This window comes from Harmonia axyridis, chromosome 6 (genome assembly GCF_914767665.1).
Source record: "Harmonia axyridis chromosome 6, icHarAxyr1.1, whole genome shotgun sequence".
NCBI lineage: Eukaryota > Metazoa > Arthropoda > Insecta > Coleoptera > Coccinellidae > Harmonia > Harmonia axyridis.
The window spans coordinates 31,513,185-31,531,454 of record NC_059506.1 but is presented as its reverse complement, the minus strand read 5'-3'; the positions used below and the strand labels follow the sequence as shown (position 1 = coordinate 31,531,454).

Sequence of the window (18,270 nt, the reverse complement as noted above, 5' to 3'; positions counted from 1 at the left end):
GAAAAATAAGATTCATAGAAGTTTTTCCGATTAGTAATTTGATAGACATCAAAAACTGGTATTAAAAAGTAATGATGACTACCTCCCAGAATTCGCTAACACAACTGATAGAAATTCACGTTAACGATGAGCATCGTCTCTCATTACGAGAAGATACATTACAATGGATCGACAAAAAAAGTTTACGGCAGTTTGAAACTCCCAGAAACACAACTTTTAGTGAAGCTTTGTCTGTTAAACTACTTCCTGAAAACGAAGAACCTGACGCAGCACAAGAAAAAGTTATGAAAGAATTCGAAAATAAGTTATTTGATGATACTGAAATGATGGCTTCTTCAGAAATATTAATTGAAAAAACTATAAGAAGATATGATAAGAAAGATGATGCGAAAAGTTCGACCGTAACACAGTCAAAACGAACAAATACTGTTTCATTGCAAGCTGGTACAAGATTGAGGTCTTCTGTTGGATTTGATGAAAAGACAGAATTTATGGAGGTATACAAACAGGCAGTTTCTAAAAAAAATTCTCTCAGAGAATCAGTGTCGACAAGAAAGTCTTTGGATGAAAAAAGGAAGAGTTTGGAAGACGAAGCTAAAATAACAGGACAGAAGCAAGGCAGAAAATCTAGTGATGCAGGCAAACAGAGCAAACCTAAGCTGGATATGAGGAAATTCTCAAAAACTAGCCAAGATCAAGAATCAACAACAGATGATAAGAAAGTAAGGGTACAAGAAACAATGTCATCCACGATAACACCTAGTAAAGCAACAATGTCATCAACGCTCCACTTGGAAACACCAATTTCGAAATTACCTTTGACTTCAAGGAGAGATACTTTCATAAAAACGAATATATCTTTAGACAGTTCAGTTAGAAGAGTTAGTAAACCTAGTAATGCAATTTTAAAGGCTTTGCGTGAAATGAAGAGCATAGAATCCAGTATCAGAGATTCTAGGGAAGACTTATTACCGCACTTGGAAAATATTGCTGATGATAGAGTCCTCAGAAGTTCAATTGATGAACTAAATAAATTAGTAGAGATTGGCAAAGAGGAATTTCGAAAAAGTACTCTTTCCAAATTCGATGAAGACGATGAAAACTCTGAAAAAATGATTAGCAGCATTGCAATCCCAGCTAAAATATCATCTGTCTCTTTTCAAAATATAGAGGAAGATATTCTCAAGCCTGAAAGAGAATTAGAGGTTTTTGAGGCACATCAAGAACAAATTGAACAGGTTGTTTTGCATGACCCTGTAGAACCTTTAGGACAAGGTATAAAAGCTCCTGAAACATCCACAGAGTCCTTTCGTTCTCAAAAGTCCGTTGATGCAACTTCTGAAATTGGCTGGGAGTATTCAAACGAAGAAGAAGAATTAGAATCGTATGGAATGGAGGACTCTATAAACAGCAGTGACGTAGACGAAGTCTGGGACAGGGATAGGTTCATTTACAAATTCAAGGGCGATAAAGACGCCAATGGTCTGAGAACTAACTTTGGGTGCTTGAAATGGATATCGGCTGAGAAGAGAAAGTACTGTGGATATTTCCAATACAACAGTTTGCATGGTGAAGGGTACTATTTCATTAAGGGAGAGAAGTATTTGAATTTTTACGATGGAAAACTCTACAACAATGAACTACATGGATATGGTCAGATAATGTATGGTAATGGCGACAAATACGAAGGTAACATCTTATACATTCGACAAAAAAATTTCAAGCACCGACTCGGCATCATAAGCTTTTGAGCGCTCGTCATTTATGAGCCAATTGCACTCTTGGATGATACGGTCCTCCTGAAATTAGGTGTACAACTTTTCTTCCGCCGTTTTGCAATAGATGGCAGTAGCGGTAGTTGAAATAAATAGATCGTAGATCTCATACAATAAGCTTAGGTATTTGTTAACATAACGCCATCGAAATATTAGTCGATTTGTGTCTGCATGATGAAGTTATTCTTGATTAAACATGTCAGCTTACGAGCCAAATTCTCGTCATTTGCGGGAGGTTATAATTTTCTGCTTTAATATGAATAAATCTGCGGCTAAGACTCATATAATGCTCTACAACACCTATGTTGAGGCCGCTATTATTGAAAAAACGTGCCAAGAGTGGTTTCAACCCTTCAAGAACGGTGATTTTGACGTCGAAGACTAGCATGGCGGTGAAAGAGATAAGGTTTTCGAAGATGCAGAATTGGAGGCATTACTTGATCAAGACTCGTGTCAAACGCAACAAGAATTGGCTTGGCAGGATCATTTGGAGTGACGCTACAAGCCATTTCAAAACGCGTGAAAGTCATAGCAATGATTCAGGAACAAGGAAATTGGGTGCCGTACGAGTCGAAGCCAAGAGATGTTGAACGGTGTTTGTTTGCTTGTGAACAGCTGCTTGTAAGGGATTTCTGCATCGCATTGTGACTGAAGATGAAAAATGTGTTCGTAACGATAATACCAAGAGCAGATAATCAGGGGAATATCCCGGCCATGCTTCTACGTCGACGGTCAAACCGAATATTCACGGTTCCAAGGTCATGCTCAGTATTTGGTGAGACCAGCTCGGCGTAGTGTAAGTAAGTAAGTAAGTAAGTAAGTAATCTTTATTAATCCTTTAGATTGAGAACATTCAATATAGGACAAGTCATTGAACAATTATATTATAGGTGGTACACAATTAATTAAATTCACTATCATTCAAGAAATCATTAACATGATAATAACATTTATCGAGTAACATATTTCTCACGCTTTTTTTGAATGCAGAAATATTTTTCAGTTCTCCAATGGAGTTTGGTAGCTTATTGTATAGTAATATACCGAAGTAAGCTGGATTCTGTTCACAAATACTGAGATTATGCCTAGGTATACAAAATTTCTCACAATGCCGTGTGTAATACTTATGATAATCGCTATTCCTCTGAAATTTATCCAAATTAGATTTAACAAATACAAGAGTTTCTAAAATATAAATACAGGGTACTGTAAGCAATCTATACTCAATAAATATGTTCCTACATGGAGTATATCTTTGAACACCTGCTATTATGCGTACAGCTCGCTTTTGAAGTTTAAACACTCTTAAACTAAGAGAGGAACATCCCCAGAAAATGATACCATATTTTATTCTGGAATAAAAATGAGAACAATAATAGGTCATTAATACATTCGCATTAGTTAATTCCCTTAATCTATACAAAGCATAGCAAGAAGATGCCAAGCTCTTACATACAGTACTAGTATGGCTTTCCCATCCCAAGTTGTTCTCAAGCCATACCCCCAAGAATTTAGTTTCTGAAACCTGCTGTATACTTTTACTATTAATTTTAATCAGAAATGATTCCATGCTGAGTTTAGTTCGAGGGGTAAAGTTGATAAATACCGTTTTTTCTATGTTTAGGTACAATCTATTATCTTTAAACCATTTAACGAATCCATCTAACATTTTTTGTGCATACATTATGAGTTCTTCTTTATTTTTATGGCTACATAGGTAACTGATATCATCGACAAACATTTCAATCGAGTTTCTCTCATCTATATCTGGTAGGTCATTTACAAATAGTAAAAACAATAGGGGTCCCAATACAGAACCCTGAGGAACACCGAACTCTATATTTTTTTCTTTAGATCTTACACCATCTATTTCCACTACCTGGGCTCTGTTGGTCAAGTAGGATCTCAGCAAATTATTTACTTGCCCTCTTAATCCATAGGCTATCAATTTTTCGAGAAGCAATTCATGATTAACCAGGTCGAAAGCTTTACTCAAGTCCATGAATATTCCTAGAGTTTTCATGTTATTACCTACACTGTCATACAGTTTGCTCAAAAAGTCGTGAATGGCTGTAGTTGTTGATCTATTTTTCAGGAATCCATGTTGCGCACTGTGAAGGATATTGTTACTGGTCAGGAATGAAATAATTTTATCGAAAAGAATTCTTTCAACTATCTTAGATATGACGGACAGTAGAGCTATAGGTCTAAAATTTTCAACTTTTTTTGTATCTCCCTTTTTATAGATTGGAACAATTTTCGCCAATTTAAGAATCTCCGGAAATACACCTCGATCCAACATCAAATTTATGAGGTATGCCAATGGGTGGGCAATCAAATCTGCGCATCTTTTCAAAACTTCCGTATTTATGCCATCCACTCCAACGCTATTCGAATTTTTTAGATTTTTCAGTACATCCCTGACAATTTTATCATCTACTGGCGTAAGAAACATTGAATGAGTCAACCTTGAGGGCAAATCACAATTAGTAGGCGTTTGCGGCAGTTTTTTATTCAATTCGACTGGAATATTCACGAAATAGTCATTAAAATAGTTGACAATATCCTTTGTTTCCGAAATAGTGTGATTTTCTATTCTTATTTTATTTACTTTACGATTTTTGTTACTTTTATGTGAAATATTACTGCTGATGACCTTCCAAGCCGCTTTTGATTTATTTTCAGTTTGTTGAAATATGCTGATATTCTGCCTTTTTTTTGCTTCATTAATAACTTTGGAATAAATTCTTTTGTAATTTCTATAGTAATTTAGTTTATTATCGTCATAGTTGCTGTCTAATAATTCACGGTATATTCTTTTCAAGTGTTTTGATGACGTGCGAATGCCAGGTGTTATCCAAGATTTTTTGTTGTTGTGTAGATTTGGCTCGTATTTTCTGAGTGGAAATGTTATATCCGTGTAATATTTCATAGTTTCAACAAAATTCGAAAACGCTTCATTTACCTCCAGACATGTGAAAACTTCACTCCAAGTTTCTTTTAATAAATAAGATCGAAATCTATGATGATTTTGTTCCGTGAATGACCTAGCATACTGCGTCAATACAGGTTTATTAATATTTTCGCTTATAGTTAAGATTTGTGCAGAATGATCAGATAACCCATTAAAAATAACATTGCATTTCAAAACATTTCCTGAATTATTTACACACATATAATCTATACCTGTTTTTGAATTTTTTGCGACCCTCGTTTCAGTATTTATCAATTTAGAAATGTTGAAAGATGATAGTACATCTGTTAGTTCCCTCTTAGCAGTAGCGTCGCCTAGGTTATCGATATTTAGATCTCCACAAATTATGATCTCATTATTGGCGTTTCTGCAGACTGAATTTAGAATAATTTCCAATGACCTGAGAAATGGAGATATCTCACCGTGAGGAGGGCGATATATAGAGATAATATACAGTTTTTTGTTAGTCAAATATACCTCGATTGCACTTATTTCTACTATATTTTCAGTTGACATTTCCTTTATCTTTTTTAATTCTTTAACATTGTTCATTAAAGATTCTTTACAGAATATGGCACTACCACCACAACTCTTCAGAATTCTACAAAACATACTACTTAGTTTACAGCCATTTAAAGATATATACCCTGACAGTTCCTCTGTTAAATGATGTTCTGTAAGACAAAGTACATCAATTTCCTCATCCATCAGAAATATTTCAAGTAAATCTAATTTATTTCTCAGAGAATTTATATTTTGATGCATTATGATGAGGTTGTCCGTTTTTGTTATTTTTAATTGTTATTGACTATTATTAACAGGTAATTTGATATATTTTCTTTTCGCCTCAACTTTCCTTAAATATACTGAACAATTCAAATCAAATATATTATGTTCTACATTCAATTTTAGTGAAAACTTTTCATTCATTAATACACAATTATGACACTTGACTTTCTCATTACAATTTTCAGTTTTGTGACTTACTGACGTACAAAGTAGGCATCTATCTTCTTCTGTGCATTCACTGGCCTTGTGATCAAAATTTCCACATTTGTAGCATCTGAATACTGGTACATATTCATACACACTGCATCTGGACCATCCTATACTCAATTTTCCACTCTCGACAAGAAGACTAAAACACGAAGGATCGCATTCTGCAATGGCCATATATCTAGTTCTCATCTTCTTGATTATTTTCACATCTAAAAGGTGATGTTCTTTGATAAGGCACGCATTTTGTTTTCTAATCATTTCCTCAATTGTTTCTTTATCCATATCTTCCTCTATTCCTACTATTTTAATCCTTGGATTTATTTGGTTTGGCAGTCTTATATCGTAACTTCTTTTTAATTTCTTCTCAGTTGCAGATCTTATTTTTTCAACTTCTTCTTTGCTGTTGCATTTGATAAGGATTCCACCTTCTTTGATGTTTTTAACTTGGGTTATTCCTACCTCTAAGGTAGCAGGGTTGCAAGATTTCATTAGGGCTTCTTTAGTAATTGAACTTTCCTGCTTTCGTTTAGGTTTTATCACCAACACCTCTCCCGTAGCTTGCGCATAAGTTTTTGTTTTCGCATTCTGCTCAGCATGTTTTGTAGCAGTTAACTTGTTTTCAATATCAACAATTTTTTCTTCAAATAGTTTTTTTATTTCAGCTATGTTTATACCATTTTTCAAAATCAATTCGATGTACAACAGGCACTGATTACAGTACCATTTTGCATTTGTAGCATCTGATATCATTGTCCATGCATCATCCGTTAAATTGGCACAATTTGGATGAAATCTCCGCTTGCATAATCCATCGCATAACACGACGAAGTCCTCCAATTTGTTTTCACATTTATCACAGTTCATTTCCATTTCATCTGATTTACTTTGAGGGACACACTTCTTGAGTGCGCCACTGGCTGGCATATTCAGAACTCAGCAAAATTGTTCTTGTTACACAATTTGCCATAAAATATAATAATCAGCGTAGGTGGTTTTCACTGGAACATTTACTGTTTTTAAATGAATATTTCGTCTGTCTTGAAAAATAATCAACAAGATTATTTTCCGATTCAAAACAACTTGAAAACCTCGATCAATTATTCGCCTCGATAAATATCATAAGGAGCACCAAAAGACACGTCTACTCAATATGGAGAGAATACTGTATTATGAGTTGTTAAAACCGACTGAAAAAATTGCAGGAGATCGTTATCGAAAGTAATTAATGCGTTTGAGCCGAGCATTGAAGGACAAACGGCCGCAATACAACGAGAGACATGATAAAGAGGTTTTACACATGACAATGCTCGATCCCATGTTGCGAAAGTGGTCAAGATATACTTGGAAACGTTGAAATGGGAAGTCCTACCCCAATCGCCGTATTCTACAGACCTTGGTCCCTCCGACTATCATTTGTTTCGATCAATGGCATACGGCCTGGCTGACCAGCACTTCTGGTTTTATGGAGAAGTAAAAAATTGGATAGATTCGTGGATCGCTTCAAAAGATGACCAGTTTTTTCAACGCGGGATTCGTACGCTGCCCGAAAGATGGGAGAAAGTAGTGACCAGCGATGAACAATTCTTTGAATCATAAATGTAAAAACGGTATTCACAATAAAGCCTCGAATTTTGGAAAAAACGGCGGAAGCAAAGTTGTACGCCTATGTATTTTATACATTCAAAATAAATTGCAAGCTAGTAGGATCTGTTGTTATGGAAATAATTGATAAATTTTTTTTCAATATTTTGTTTGAGTATTCTATAGTTTTGGTGATACTTGAATAGCTTGAAGATGTTATTGTACATCTACAAGCAAAGTTTGCACTTGGTCTGATCGGTTGTCATCGAAATATCAGTTTTTCTTTTCGATATTCGTAATTTTTTTTGATATTCCGAATTTTCCAGGGTTCTCATATTCGTTCATACAACGAGGGCTCAAAAAACAGCAAACTTCTAACTGAGTGAAAGATTTTTCTATCCATATATTCGATTGATAAATACATAATAATACACCTTGGGTAAAATTTACAAATTTGTGTTTCTCAATTTCTATTTTTTGTAGGCCTGTTTCGACAGAATTACCGCTTTGGACCAGGTGTTTTGTCTCACATGGATGGAACCCAGAACGTTGGTATTTGGTACGGAAACTCCATACTACGCCTTACCACTTGCATCTCCTATGCTATTCCACTCCTCGGGAAGTCTACACTTGGCAAACTCAAGTTATTAGAACACAAAAGGATAATACCAGTAAATACAACATATGATGAGGTGGCAGTCATGGTTTTGGACGAACTTGATGCTAACTTAGACATATACCTACGATTTAAAGAATTGTACAATCCCCATGTGAGAAACAAAAATAGCTTATTCTTCGATAGATCCAGATATGACCTATCCTACTTTGGACAAGAAGATTGTTACATAGATGTCGTCGATAATAACAAACTGCCTGATTTCATCTTGATAAAGAAAGAATTGTCTAACGAGAAACTGAACGAAAAGTCTTCTGCAGAAGCAAGACATTCGAAGAGGACTTACGAAGAACTAATACACTTGAAGAAAAAGATCATTGACATAAAGGATAATTGCCAATGCACAACCGATAATCAATGCAACGATGATAACTATATTGCAAGCTTGGTTCAAAAGGAATTATTCTTCAATAACGTACTGGATTTCATCGATGTCAAGTTGAGCCGACATGTCAGATATTCCGAAGACAAGAATACTTTGGAAACGAAGAAAATTCTGGTAGATTCTATATTGGCGTTGAATAATGGCGATGTTCTAGTTGACGTATTACGTCATTCATTCATATGTCGAAAAAGTGAGGTTAATGTTAGTTTTGACGTTAGGAACGTCTTAATTGGGAAACGCGACGTTTTTGGCCTACTAGGACAACACGAGCAGTGCTGCGTGGATTTTCTTGAAAGATGCGGGACTTTCGATGAACCAGGAGCCTTAAAATTTTTAGTGAACGGTAATGTCAACCCAAACGTCTGCGATTCCAGAGGTAACACTGGGTTACATCTGGCAACGTGGAACCACGATAAAAAAGTCATTCGAATGCTTGCAAATCACGGTGCAAATATGGAGTGTGTGAATGACGAAGGTGTCAATCCATTGAATTTATGCCTACTGCAATACCTTGAAGCTGTCTATAGCGTCGTCAATTGGGAAACATCCTTCTTGGATCTAAGCAGTTTCACCCTAGATATCGATTACATAACGCGGTGGAGACCACAAGAATCCTTCATCAATCTGAATCAGTCAAACATACGTCGATCTTCCACAATGACGACGTCGAGCTCCAGGAAGTTGAGGTCTTGCCTGAAAAAGAAGTTATCGACGAACACCACGAACTCCTTAAGTTTCGATTCTAACCGAAAATTTTCGCATAGTCCAGACCGTTTTGTATTCTCCTTGAGATACGTCAGTTGGCCGAAGAGATTTTCTGTTGAGCCGAAAGGAATTAATATAGGTGAGGATCTCACGAGATTTTCAGATAATATGAAGCGATGCTTGAAGATCTTGAAGACCCTTGTACGGTACGGTGCTGATCCAAACAAGCAAGCAGTTCCGTATCCTCCCTTTTTCTTGGCTCTCTTCACGAAGACTCCGGAGATTGTTGAGTTGTTCTTGGAAGCTAAAGCTGATAAGAATTCGAATTTGGAAGGGATGACACCTTTGCAAATAGTGTCGTGTTTGGAGCTCTGCGAGGAAAATTGCAAGATCATGGAGTTACTAATCGACCATTCAGCTTGTCTTAATCTGTTATCAGACACTTCTATTTGGCAGGAATGCGACAAGTATCTGCTTGGTGATCTTGATCCTGGTTGTGAAATCGTAAAACGTGGAAAAGATGCCTTACACTTCATCTGCCTTCGAGAAGACTTTTCCAGCGTGAACAGTCACTTATTGTGTAGGATGGCAGAGATGCTAATTCACGCTGGTATCAGAACCATTGGGCTTTATCTTGGACACTCGCATCTATCTATGGCTATAGTTAAAGGAAATGTATCCTTGGTGGAATGCTTGTTGTCGTTTTTAGATCCAGCCAGACCTTTAGGTTACGGCTTAGGCAACGCATTGACCGTTCTAGCCTTAGCGAGGTACTCAAACTACCTCCCCTTTTTTATATGCAAGAAGATAGTAGATCTAATTTTGCCCAGAGTATCACCTTTCAATCCCCTTTACTGTTACTTCAATATTTTCGAATACCTGGATGTAGATGCCCCTTGCCAGTTTTCAGACGATAAACGAGGTTGGGATGGATTTATGCATCGTATGAAGACAATCCGGGCTTATATCTCCAACAGTAAATCGCTGCAGGATACAGACAACTGTTCCAATGATTTCGTAAAGGTGTATCTCCAAGAAAAATCCAGAGAGATCCTGCACGTGGTAAACAGGTACAAAGCGGTATTTTACTTATACTGTTTCATGAGGCTCAGAGCTTTGAATACGTACACCAGCTACCTTGCCAAGCTCATTGGAAATTCCGACGAATTCCTGACTTACATTCGATACACCTTCAACAGCGGAAAAATGCCTCGGTGCTTCTTATCCTTGTTGTACATAGCAGGGTTGATGAAATACGTCGACAACGTCAACAAAGTAAAGAAAAAGGTGGCGAAGGGAAATACGGAAGGGAGCAAAGAATCTCATCCTGTATCCTCGGACACCGACACTACATTGCTACCAGAAGAAATATCGATGACCAGTGGTAAATCTCAAGCAAGTGACGAATACCAGCTGGGTGATTATTTGAAAGAACTAGACTTGGCGAGTTTCGACGAATGTGAAAACGCTGGTCCTCCACACATAGATCGATGGACAACTGAGGAAAACCTCACCCTTTCCAACATTTGCTTTTTCTGCATGCAGCGAACTGGAAAAACGTTGTTGAGGTGTCCAAATTGTGGCATAGTTAGGTTCTGTTCGAATAGGTGTGATTACCTCAGTGCGAAACTGAAGGTTTTCCATCCTTGTCCAGGTAAGTTTTATGGGACAATCTACAAGGAAAACAAGAAACTTATTGAAGAGAATAAACCAGTGCCTATATATGGCATAGATCTGGAGTTTGAAAGGTTGAGGAATGATTATTTGATGCGCCTTTGCTCGAAGTCATCGAAAATGAAACATGGGGAAAGGAGAAAGAGTACCGTAAGATGTTCGATAAGGTTAAGAGCTGGTACCAATCTTATACAAGATGAAAAGTTGTCAAAGCCGTCACTACCATCAAATTCACCTAATCAAACAGAAGGAAATGCAGATGGCACTACGAAAAGTAATAGTTATTTTAATTATGTGACACAAAGAAGAGTGAAATTTACACCGAGATTAGGCCTGGATTTTATTGAAGATGTGTTAACGAGACAGCAAGATATGGGAGTAATTGAAAATTTGAATGATACTGGCATGAATTCTTCTGAAGTAGAACAAGTAATTGAGGTGATAAAGCCTGATGGATATCGTTTTCATTCTAGGATAAAACTTCATGAACACGTCGAGAGGGACTGTTCAGATAACAACGAAGAAATTTTATTTCCGCCAATTAGCGATGAGAAAAAGCAGTATTGCAGTACGAACAAGAAAAGACGAGCTGATAAAACAAGCGATTCCACCCGTAAAAAAGTTATATTTCCTATAATCGAATCTTATAATTGGAACACTAACATTGTGAGAGATGCTGACGGGCATTGCGACAAAGCATTTAAAAATGAATTGAACCTTCTCATCGAAAAAAGAACATCGAATGTGCAGAATTCTCTGAATGCTGAAAATAAAAAAATTGACTTAGGAATGTATCAGGATTTTTTCAGGAAATATAAAAATTTGGACGTTGAATCTGTTTTCTTACCTTATACATGCTACAGTGGAGAGAAAATGTTTCATAAAACACCAGACAAGACTTGTTATTTTTATGAGCCTTCAGATGTACCTATTCGATTATGAGAAGAATTATGAATGTTTTATCGAGATAAGTTTTACATATTTGGTTTACTTTTAGTTTTAGATTATATATTTGAAGTGTATATTTATTTGAATTTGTTTTTATTATGTTATTATTTCTTTCATTAAAAATTAAATTTTTTCATCATACCTATTTATTGCACACAAAATAGATTATTAAAGTGAAAGAGGTGATGAATAAATGAATTATAAGTTTTGATATTTATTTACCAAATCCGTAGATTGATGAAGTTTCTATAAACTGGTATAATCATCACAATAGGAGTACAAGAAACGCCCTGTAACTCCAAAACAAAATATTGGTAGGCCCATGTTTATAGGTCTTTTTTTCTTAAAATTATACAATGAATTTCCCATTTTCCTGCAATAAGGATTACGTTACCTAATAATATTTTTTTCCCTATTTGCCATAATTTAAAACTGAGCAATTCTAAGAAAGAAGAAGAAGAATCATTGAAATGTTGCTCTATGGAATTCTCTATAAACATTTCCCCAGCTTATTCTATCAACTGATTGACTTTTACGTCAGCACCTACAATTATTTTTTTATGTCTTATATTATGTCTTCTTTGTTTTCCAATTCGACTTCCATTGACTCTGGTGTGGATGATCTGCAAAATCCCAAGTTCGATTACACTGGAAATTTCGACGAGGAAGGTTTCCGTGATAGATATGGCTGCCAGACTTGGGACCAACCGTTCAAACACAAATATGCGGGTAATTTCCTATACAACAACATGCACAATAAGGGATTCTATTTCATAAAACATGAAGACGGTCAGTCATTTTTCGATGGTCAATTCTACAACAATAAACTCGAGGGTTATGGCCAGATTTTGTATAATGATGGAAGAGTCCATGAAGGCCTCTTCAAGGATAACAGGAAGTTTGGTCCAGGAGTTCTGACGTATCCAGATGAAACTCAAGATGTTGGTTTATGGAATGGCAATCATTTGATACGACTTAGCATTTCTTTGAGTTCAGATGTTGTTTCCACTCTATCTAACAGTGCTTCAGGTAGGATCAAATTGCTGAGATTCAAAAAAATCGTACCTGCATTACCTCAGAAGAAAGACGTTGCTAAAGGGATGCTGAGCGGACTCACCAGCGATGAATCTTTGGTTAATAGATATCCAGAATTGTATAACCATCACGTAAGAAATGAAAACTCACTGTTTTTCGACCGTAACCTCTATGATCACGCTCAGTTAGGTTCTGAAGACACTCTCATTGACGTCTTAGAAGATGAAGCCTTCGTAGATGGTGTTTCTGAGGCTAACGACGCTGAAGACGCCGGTTTTCCTTGCGCTACTGAGAGATGCGTCTATGTCACGAAGCAGATTGACGAGCTGCATACAGAACTGAAAAAAATCCACGCGATAAAGAGAAAGTACGAAAAACAACTGGAAAGTTGTAAAAAATGCTGCAAAATCGCAGTTACTTCACTTTGCAACGATCCAAATCCGGTAAACTCATCAACGTCAACTGATTACTTGGACATGGATGTAAAATATCCTTCCAGAGCTAGTAACTACGTGGAAAGTAACACCTCTCACAAACCGGTAGTGGAGAAAAATTTGGATCAGATGAGAATGCAGTCGAGTATTGTTGATGACATGGTTTTGAGTGGTGGAAGTTCTAGAAATAAGATCCTGCCGCCAAGTAAAGAGAGTATCAACAAGATTTACATCAATACCCAACCATTTCATAGCGATCCTTCTATTCATGGCAGCGATCAGGAAAAATTTCCTTCTGAATCCATCGAAAAATTTACCTGCATATGTCTAGATGAAGAAATACCAAACGCAGATTTTCTGATGGAGCAGATCGCAAGCTTGGACAAAAAGGAGAAATTCTATCAAAAAATCATCACGTTTTTGAATGAAACCCTCTTCAAAGAATTCTCTAATGTGAATGAATCGACTTCGTCGAAAGTTGTTAAGCTGCAAGTCGAAGATTTGCTCACGTGGAACAATGGAAAAACAGCCATTGAAATACTTCAGCATGCCTTCAGATACAGGAACTTCGAGAAGATTCTCAGTTTCAACATTAAATCTTTACTAATAGGAGACAGATCTTCATTTGGAAAATTGGGCACTATCGAGTCTACTTCTATAAATTTCTTGAAACATTGTCTGGGCAACAAACTTGATGAAGTTCGTAGAGATCTGTTTTACAACAACGTATACCCTGATTTGTCTGATGCTAGAGGTAACACTGGACTTCATCTGGCCTGTTCAGGAGACTGTCACGAAATCATAAGACAGTTGGCTAACGTCGGAGCAAACTTAGATGCTTTCAACGACGAATGCTTAACTCCACTTACTCTCACTCTCCTGAGATATCTCGCTAAGATAAAAGGAATCCTTATTTGGGAAAAAGCTTTTTTGCCCGAAACTGTTTTGAGCTCCAGAGAACTAGATCAGGTAACTCAGTGGAGACCACACGAATCCCTAGTAAGTATAAGAGAATTCGTCGGATCCATGCCTCATATACCAATATCTGGTAAGCGCTCCTCAACTGAAGAATTGAAAAAGATATCGGAAGAAATGTCAACAAAGATACGAAGTCATCTTCAGTCAATCAAGAGCAACTCGCTTACTATGAAATCGAATATAAACTACTTGTTTTCTACATCTTTCATCGAAGATTACGAGAAGTACAAGAAGGTTGTCGGTGCAAAAAAGGTGGAAGATGTAGAGGGGAAGGAAGTCGAGTCAATAATGCAGACCATAGAACTCTTGCTCCACTATGGTGCGGATCCAAACGTTGGAGATCTACCCATGAAACCAATACTTTTGACAATCTTCAGCAAGAACTTGCAACTATTAGATAAGCTGTTACAACATTCAGCAAACCCTAACATTGTAACTGAAGATAATCTATCAGCTTTGCACATCTTAGCCAGCCTACCTTTTAGTCAACCAAACGTTCAGATGGCTGAGAAGTTTCTTGAGAATTCGACAGATCCTAACCTGAAATCTCCAAATGATTTCTGGTACGATCAAAATGAGGAATTGATAGGTAAATACGTGAGTCCGGATGTAGAGGACTGTGTTGGAAAGACTGCCATTCAGATGGTGGTGATGCGTAAGGATTATGATGACGAAAATGTGTTCTTCCAGTGCGATTTGGCTAGGGTTCTGATGGAATACGGCTCTATATACGACCAGTACTATTTAGGACATACAATTCTTTCTCTTGCAGTGTTGAGAGGAAATCTTAAGCTGATTGAGACCCTTCGTCCTTACTTACAAATTGAACAACACCTAGGGGAAAACATGGGCAACGCTCTAACTGTATTAGGACTCAACAGATTCCCAGTCGTAAAGCAGTTCGATGCCTGCAAGAGCATCATCGACAAACTGATCTCTTTGGGATCGAATCCATTCGATTCAGTCTATAACTTCTCGAATATTTTCGAGTTTTTCCTTTTCGACTCTTCAATCTGTGTTGACTACGATATACCCAGAATTCGAAATGACTTAGAAGCCAATGATGCCTTATTCCGAAAAACTTTGTTCTCAAATAGTTATAACATCATGAAAGATTGCAATAAGTTGTGTGTCGCGTATTTGCGAGAAGTTGGACGTGAAATTTTAATGACGCTGTATCAGTGTCAAGCAATGCACATTCTGCTTCTATTCGCATCTGAAGATCTTTTGTGTCATAAGTGTTTGGACAGTATGGCCAGGTTCTTCACCGTTCAAGAGGCTCTAGATTGCCTGAAGTTCCACATTAAACAAAATAGGATGACCGTAGATGCGAAGAACGAGGAAACTATACTTAAAGTGTTGAATTTCGTAAAGGACAAAGCTCCCAAGGGCAATTATTCTTTGCAAAGGGAACAACCAAAAGCTTCTGAACCTCCTTTGACACTAGAAGAAGAGGTTAAGAAACTCGGTAAACATTTCGAGGTACCAAATTACATTGTTATGTATGCATTGGATAACGATCCAGAAAAGTATGAGGTTTGCTATCATTGCTTGAGAAAATCAGATAAGAAGCTGCTGTGCTGTCCCTGTTGCGGTTCAGTCAAATTCTGTTCAGAAATGTGCAATAAATACAACAATAAACTCAATACGAGACATACCTGCAATCTTCTTTTCTACGACGAGATGCGAGAAGCTTTTGAGAAACCCAAAGACGAGTTCCCACCTACTGGTATAGACTTACTGATGTTAGAAGCCAAGCAGACTAGGGAAGAAGAACGGCAAGCTCAACTTCAACGCAGACAGGTAGAAGAAGAGGAAAAACTGAAAAAGCAACTGCGTAAATCACAGAAAATGGATTCTCAAACAATACTTCGAGAACAATCTCGTTCTAGGTCGCTGATCGAAAAATCAACGTCGGTATGTTTTCTAGAAGTGAAGAAAAAACCTTCAAAGAAGATGTCGAAGAAGATGGTGTGTTGTAAGCTTCCTTCAGAGATTTTCGTTTGTGATGAGACAGAGCAGCTGCAACCCAGAAAGCTTGATTGTGGATTTCATTGTGGCCAAGTGATACCAGATGTTCAGCTTGATAATGAGGGCAACATTGTACGCGAAAAGGAATTCTGCGAATGTTATCCTTTGTTAAAAAAAGAATCGATGAAAGGGGATGATATAATTAAGGGTATTGTGCCAACAGGACATCGTGAAGATGGGGATCGAGCTTCCGCATACAGTCTCAGTCAAATATTCGGCGGGGCATTCGAAGAAACGAAAATGAAAGAATATGAAGAGCTCGATAAACTTTTTGACTCTTTCGCGAAAGAAGAGAAACAAAAAAGTCTTGTAGATGAACAGACCGAAAAAGAAGGTGTAGATGCTCAGAAAGAGGAATCAATTCATGAAATATACGAAGCAGACAAATCTAAACATAAACAGAAGAAATTGAAGTCGGAAAGTGATATAAACACGAAAAAAGGAAAACTTGGGAAACAAGAATCGAAGCTTGGGAAACCTTCGAAGGAAAAAATAAAGAAGGAAAAAGAGCCCTCTGAAATACTCAAAACGAAAGACGAAACTGGAGGAAAGGAAAAAACAGAAGAAGATGCTAAAAAGTTGCCGAAAAAAGAAAAAAGTGATACCGATAAGAAGAAAAAGGAAAAAGAAACGAAAGAAGAGAAAGAAAAGAAAGAAGGGAAAGGAAAGAAAGAAGAAGGAGACGAGGGCAAGACTTCAACTCCGAAAAAAACTAAAGATAAAGCTGCAGATTCGAAAAAGAAGCCAAAAAGTGAATCATCTTTACTCGACGATAAAACAAAGAAAAAGAAGAAAGGGGAAAAGAAAGAAACTAAGTCAGAGAGTAAACTGGACTCCGAAAAGGCAGAGAAAAAGAAAAAGGGGAAGGAAGATAAAAGTGTTGGCGATTCTGCAAAACAAGACAAAAAGACGATGACGAAGAAAGAAGAAAAGAAAAAGACGAAAAAAAAGCACGAAGGAGTTCAAGCTGATGTTACAGATAAGGAGAAGAAATCTAAAGAGAGCTCAAAATCAAGTAAAGCTGATAAAAAAAAGAAGACTCCAAAAGAAAAGGAGGAGAAGGTTGCGAAAAAGGGGAAGAAAAAACCAGGATCAGCCAAAAAGGAACCTAAAAAAGGTAAAGAAAAGGAAGATAAGAAAACCAAGAAGGAAACTAAAAAACGACCGAAAAGTAAAAAGTCAGAAAAACGCGAAAAAATGAAAGAGAAAAAGAAGGAAACTAAAAGTAAAACAACGACCAAAACAACGAAATCTGATAGAACCAAAAAGGAAATAGGAAAATCTCTGACAACTCTTAAAATGCTCGATACAAGTTTAATGAGTTCTGGGAAAATGATTGCCTTGAGCACAACCAATTATGAAGATTTCAAGAGGATTTCGAAGGTTTATCAATATTTCCTGGAATTGATAGTGAAATATTTCCCAGATTTCGATCTGAGCTGTTTGATGCTTCCATTCGCATGTTTCATGGATGGACAGTTATATTATAAGTTCGCCGATGCCCTACCCTATTACTGCAAGACTTATAGCACCATATGATTCGGTTTTTTTATGCTGATGTTGTTCAACATAATGTACATTCCGAGTCGATTAAATAATTTGGAAGTATGTGCGGGTTAGTCTTTGACATGCTTTTTATGCAAAAGGAAATGTTTATTGATAGGCTTATAAATTTTATAAAGCTGTTCATACCGACCAAAATCTCAAACATTACCTGGCAAGGTTGTAGTATACGTATTTTGGGACGTGAATGGCGTATTACTCATTGACTACCTTGATGAAGGTGATACCATCAACATTGAATATTACACAACGTTTTTGATTCAATTGATTGCAATCTTTAAGGAAAAACGTCATCAAATACCAATGAAGAAATATTCTTTCATCAAGACAATACCCTTATCACAAATCGATGAGCGTCATTGAAAAATTGAACGAATTGCTTGTCCACCCATATTCCCCAGATCTAGTCCTCAGTGATTTGTAGCTAGGCCACAAAAGAATGCTTCCTGAAAAAAAATTGGCTCTAATAATGAACTGATTGTTGAGGTTGAAGAAGCCTATTTCGAAAGTTA

The 18,270-nt window shown here is 36.8% G+C and overlaps 2 protein-coding genes across 2 annotated transcripts; both read left to right on the top strand.

Annotated features, from left to right (window-relative positions):
* The first annotated feature begins 23 nt into the window (after positions 1-23).
* LOC123681766 lies at positions 24-11,794 on the top strand. The gene is made up of 2 exons (XM_045620050.1): positions 24-1,689; positions 7,813-11,794. The coding sequence occupies exons 1-2, from the start codon at positions 72-74 to the stop codon at positions 11,709-11,711; spliced, it is 5,517 nt and encodes a 1,838-aa protein (XP_045476006.1). The 5' UTR covers positions 24-71; the 3' UTR covers positions 11,712-11,794.
* A 453-nt stretch (positions 11,795-12,247) lies between these two features.
* Positions 12,248-17,803, top strand: LOC123681765. Its single transcript, XM_045620049.1, has one exon. It carries the CDS (start codon positions 12,278-12,280, stop codon positions 17,732-17,734), a length of 5,457 nt encoding a protein of 1,818 aa, XP_045476005.1. The 5' UTR covers positions 12,248-12,277; the 3' UTR covers positions 17,735-17,803.
* Positions 17,804-18,270: the final 467 nt, after the last annotated feature.

Coding starts and splice junctions, on each gene's coding strand:
- LOC123681765 (XM_045620049.1), top strand. CDS start 12,278: ATGTCTTATATTATGTCTTCTTTGTTTTCCAATTCGACTTCCATTGAC.
- LOC123681766 (XM_045620050.1), top strand. CDS start 72: ATGATGACTACCTCCCAGAATTCGCTAACACAACTGATAGAAATTCAC. Junction 1,690..7,812: donor TAATGGCGACAAATACGAAG/GTAACATCTTAT, acceptor TATTTTTTGTAG/GCCTGTTTCGACAGAATTAC.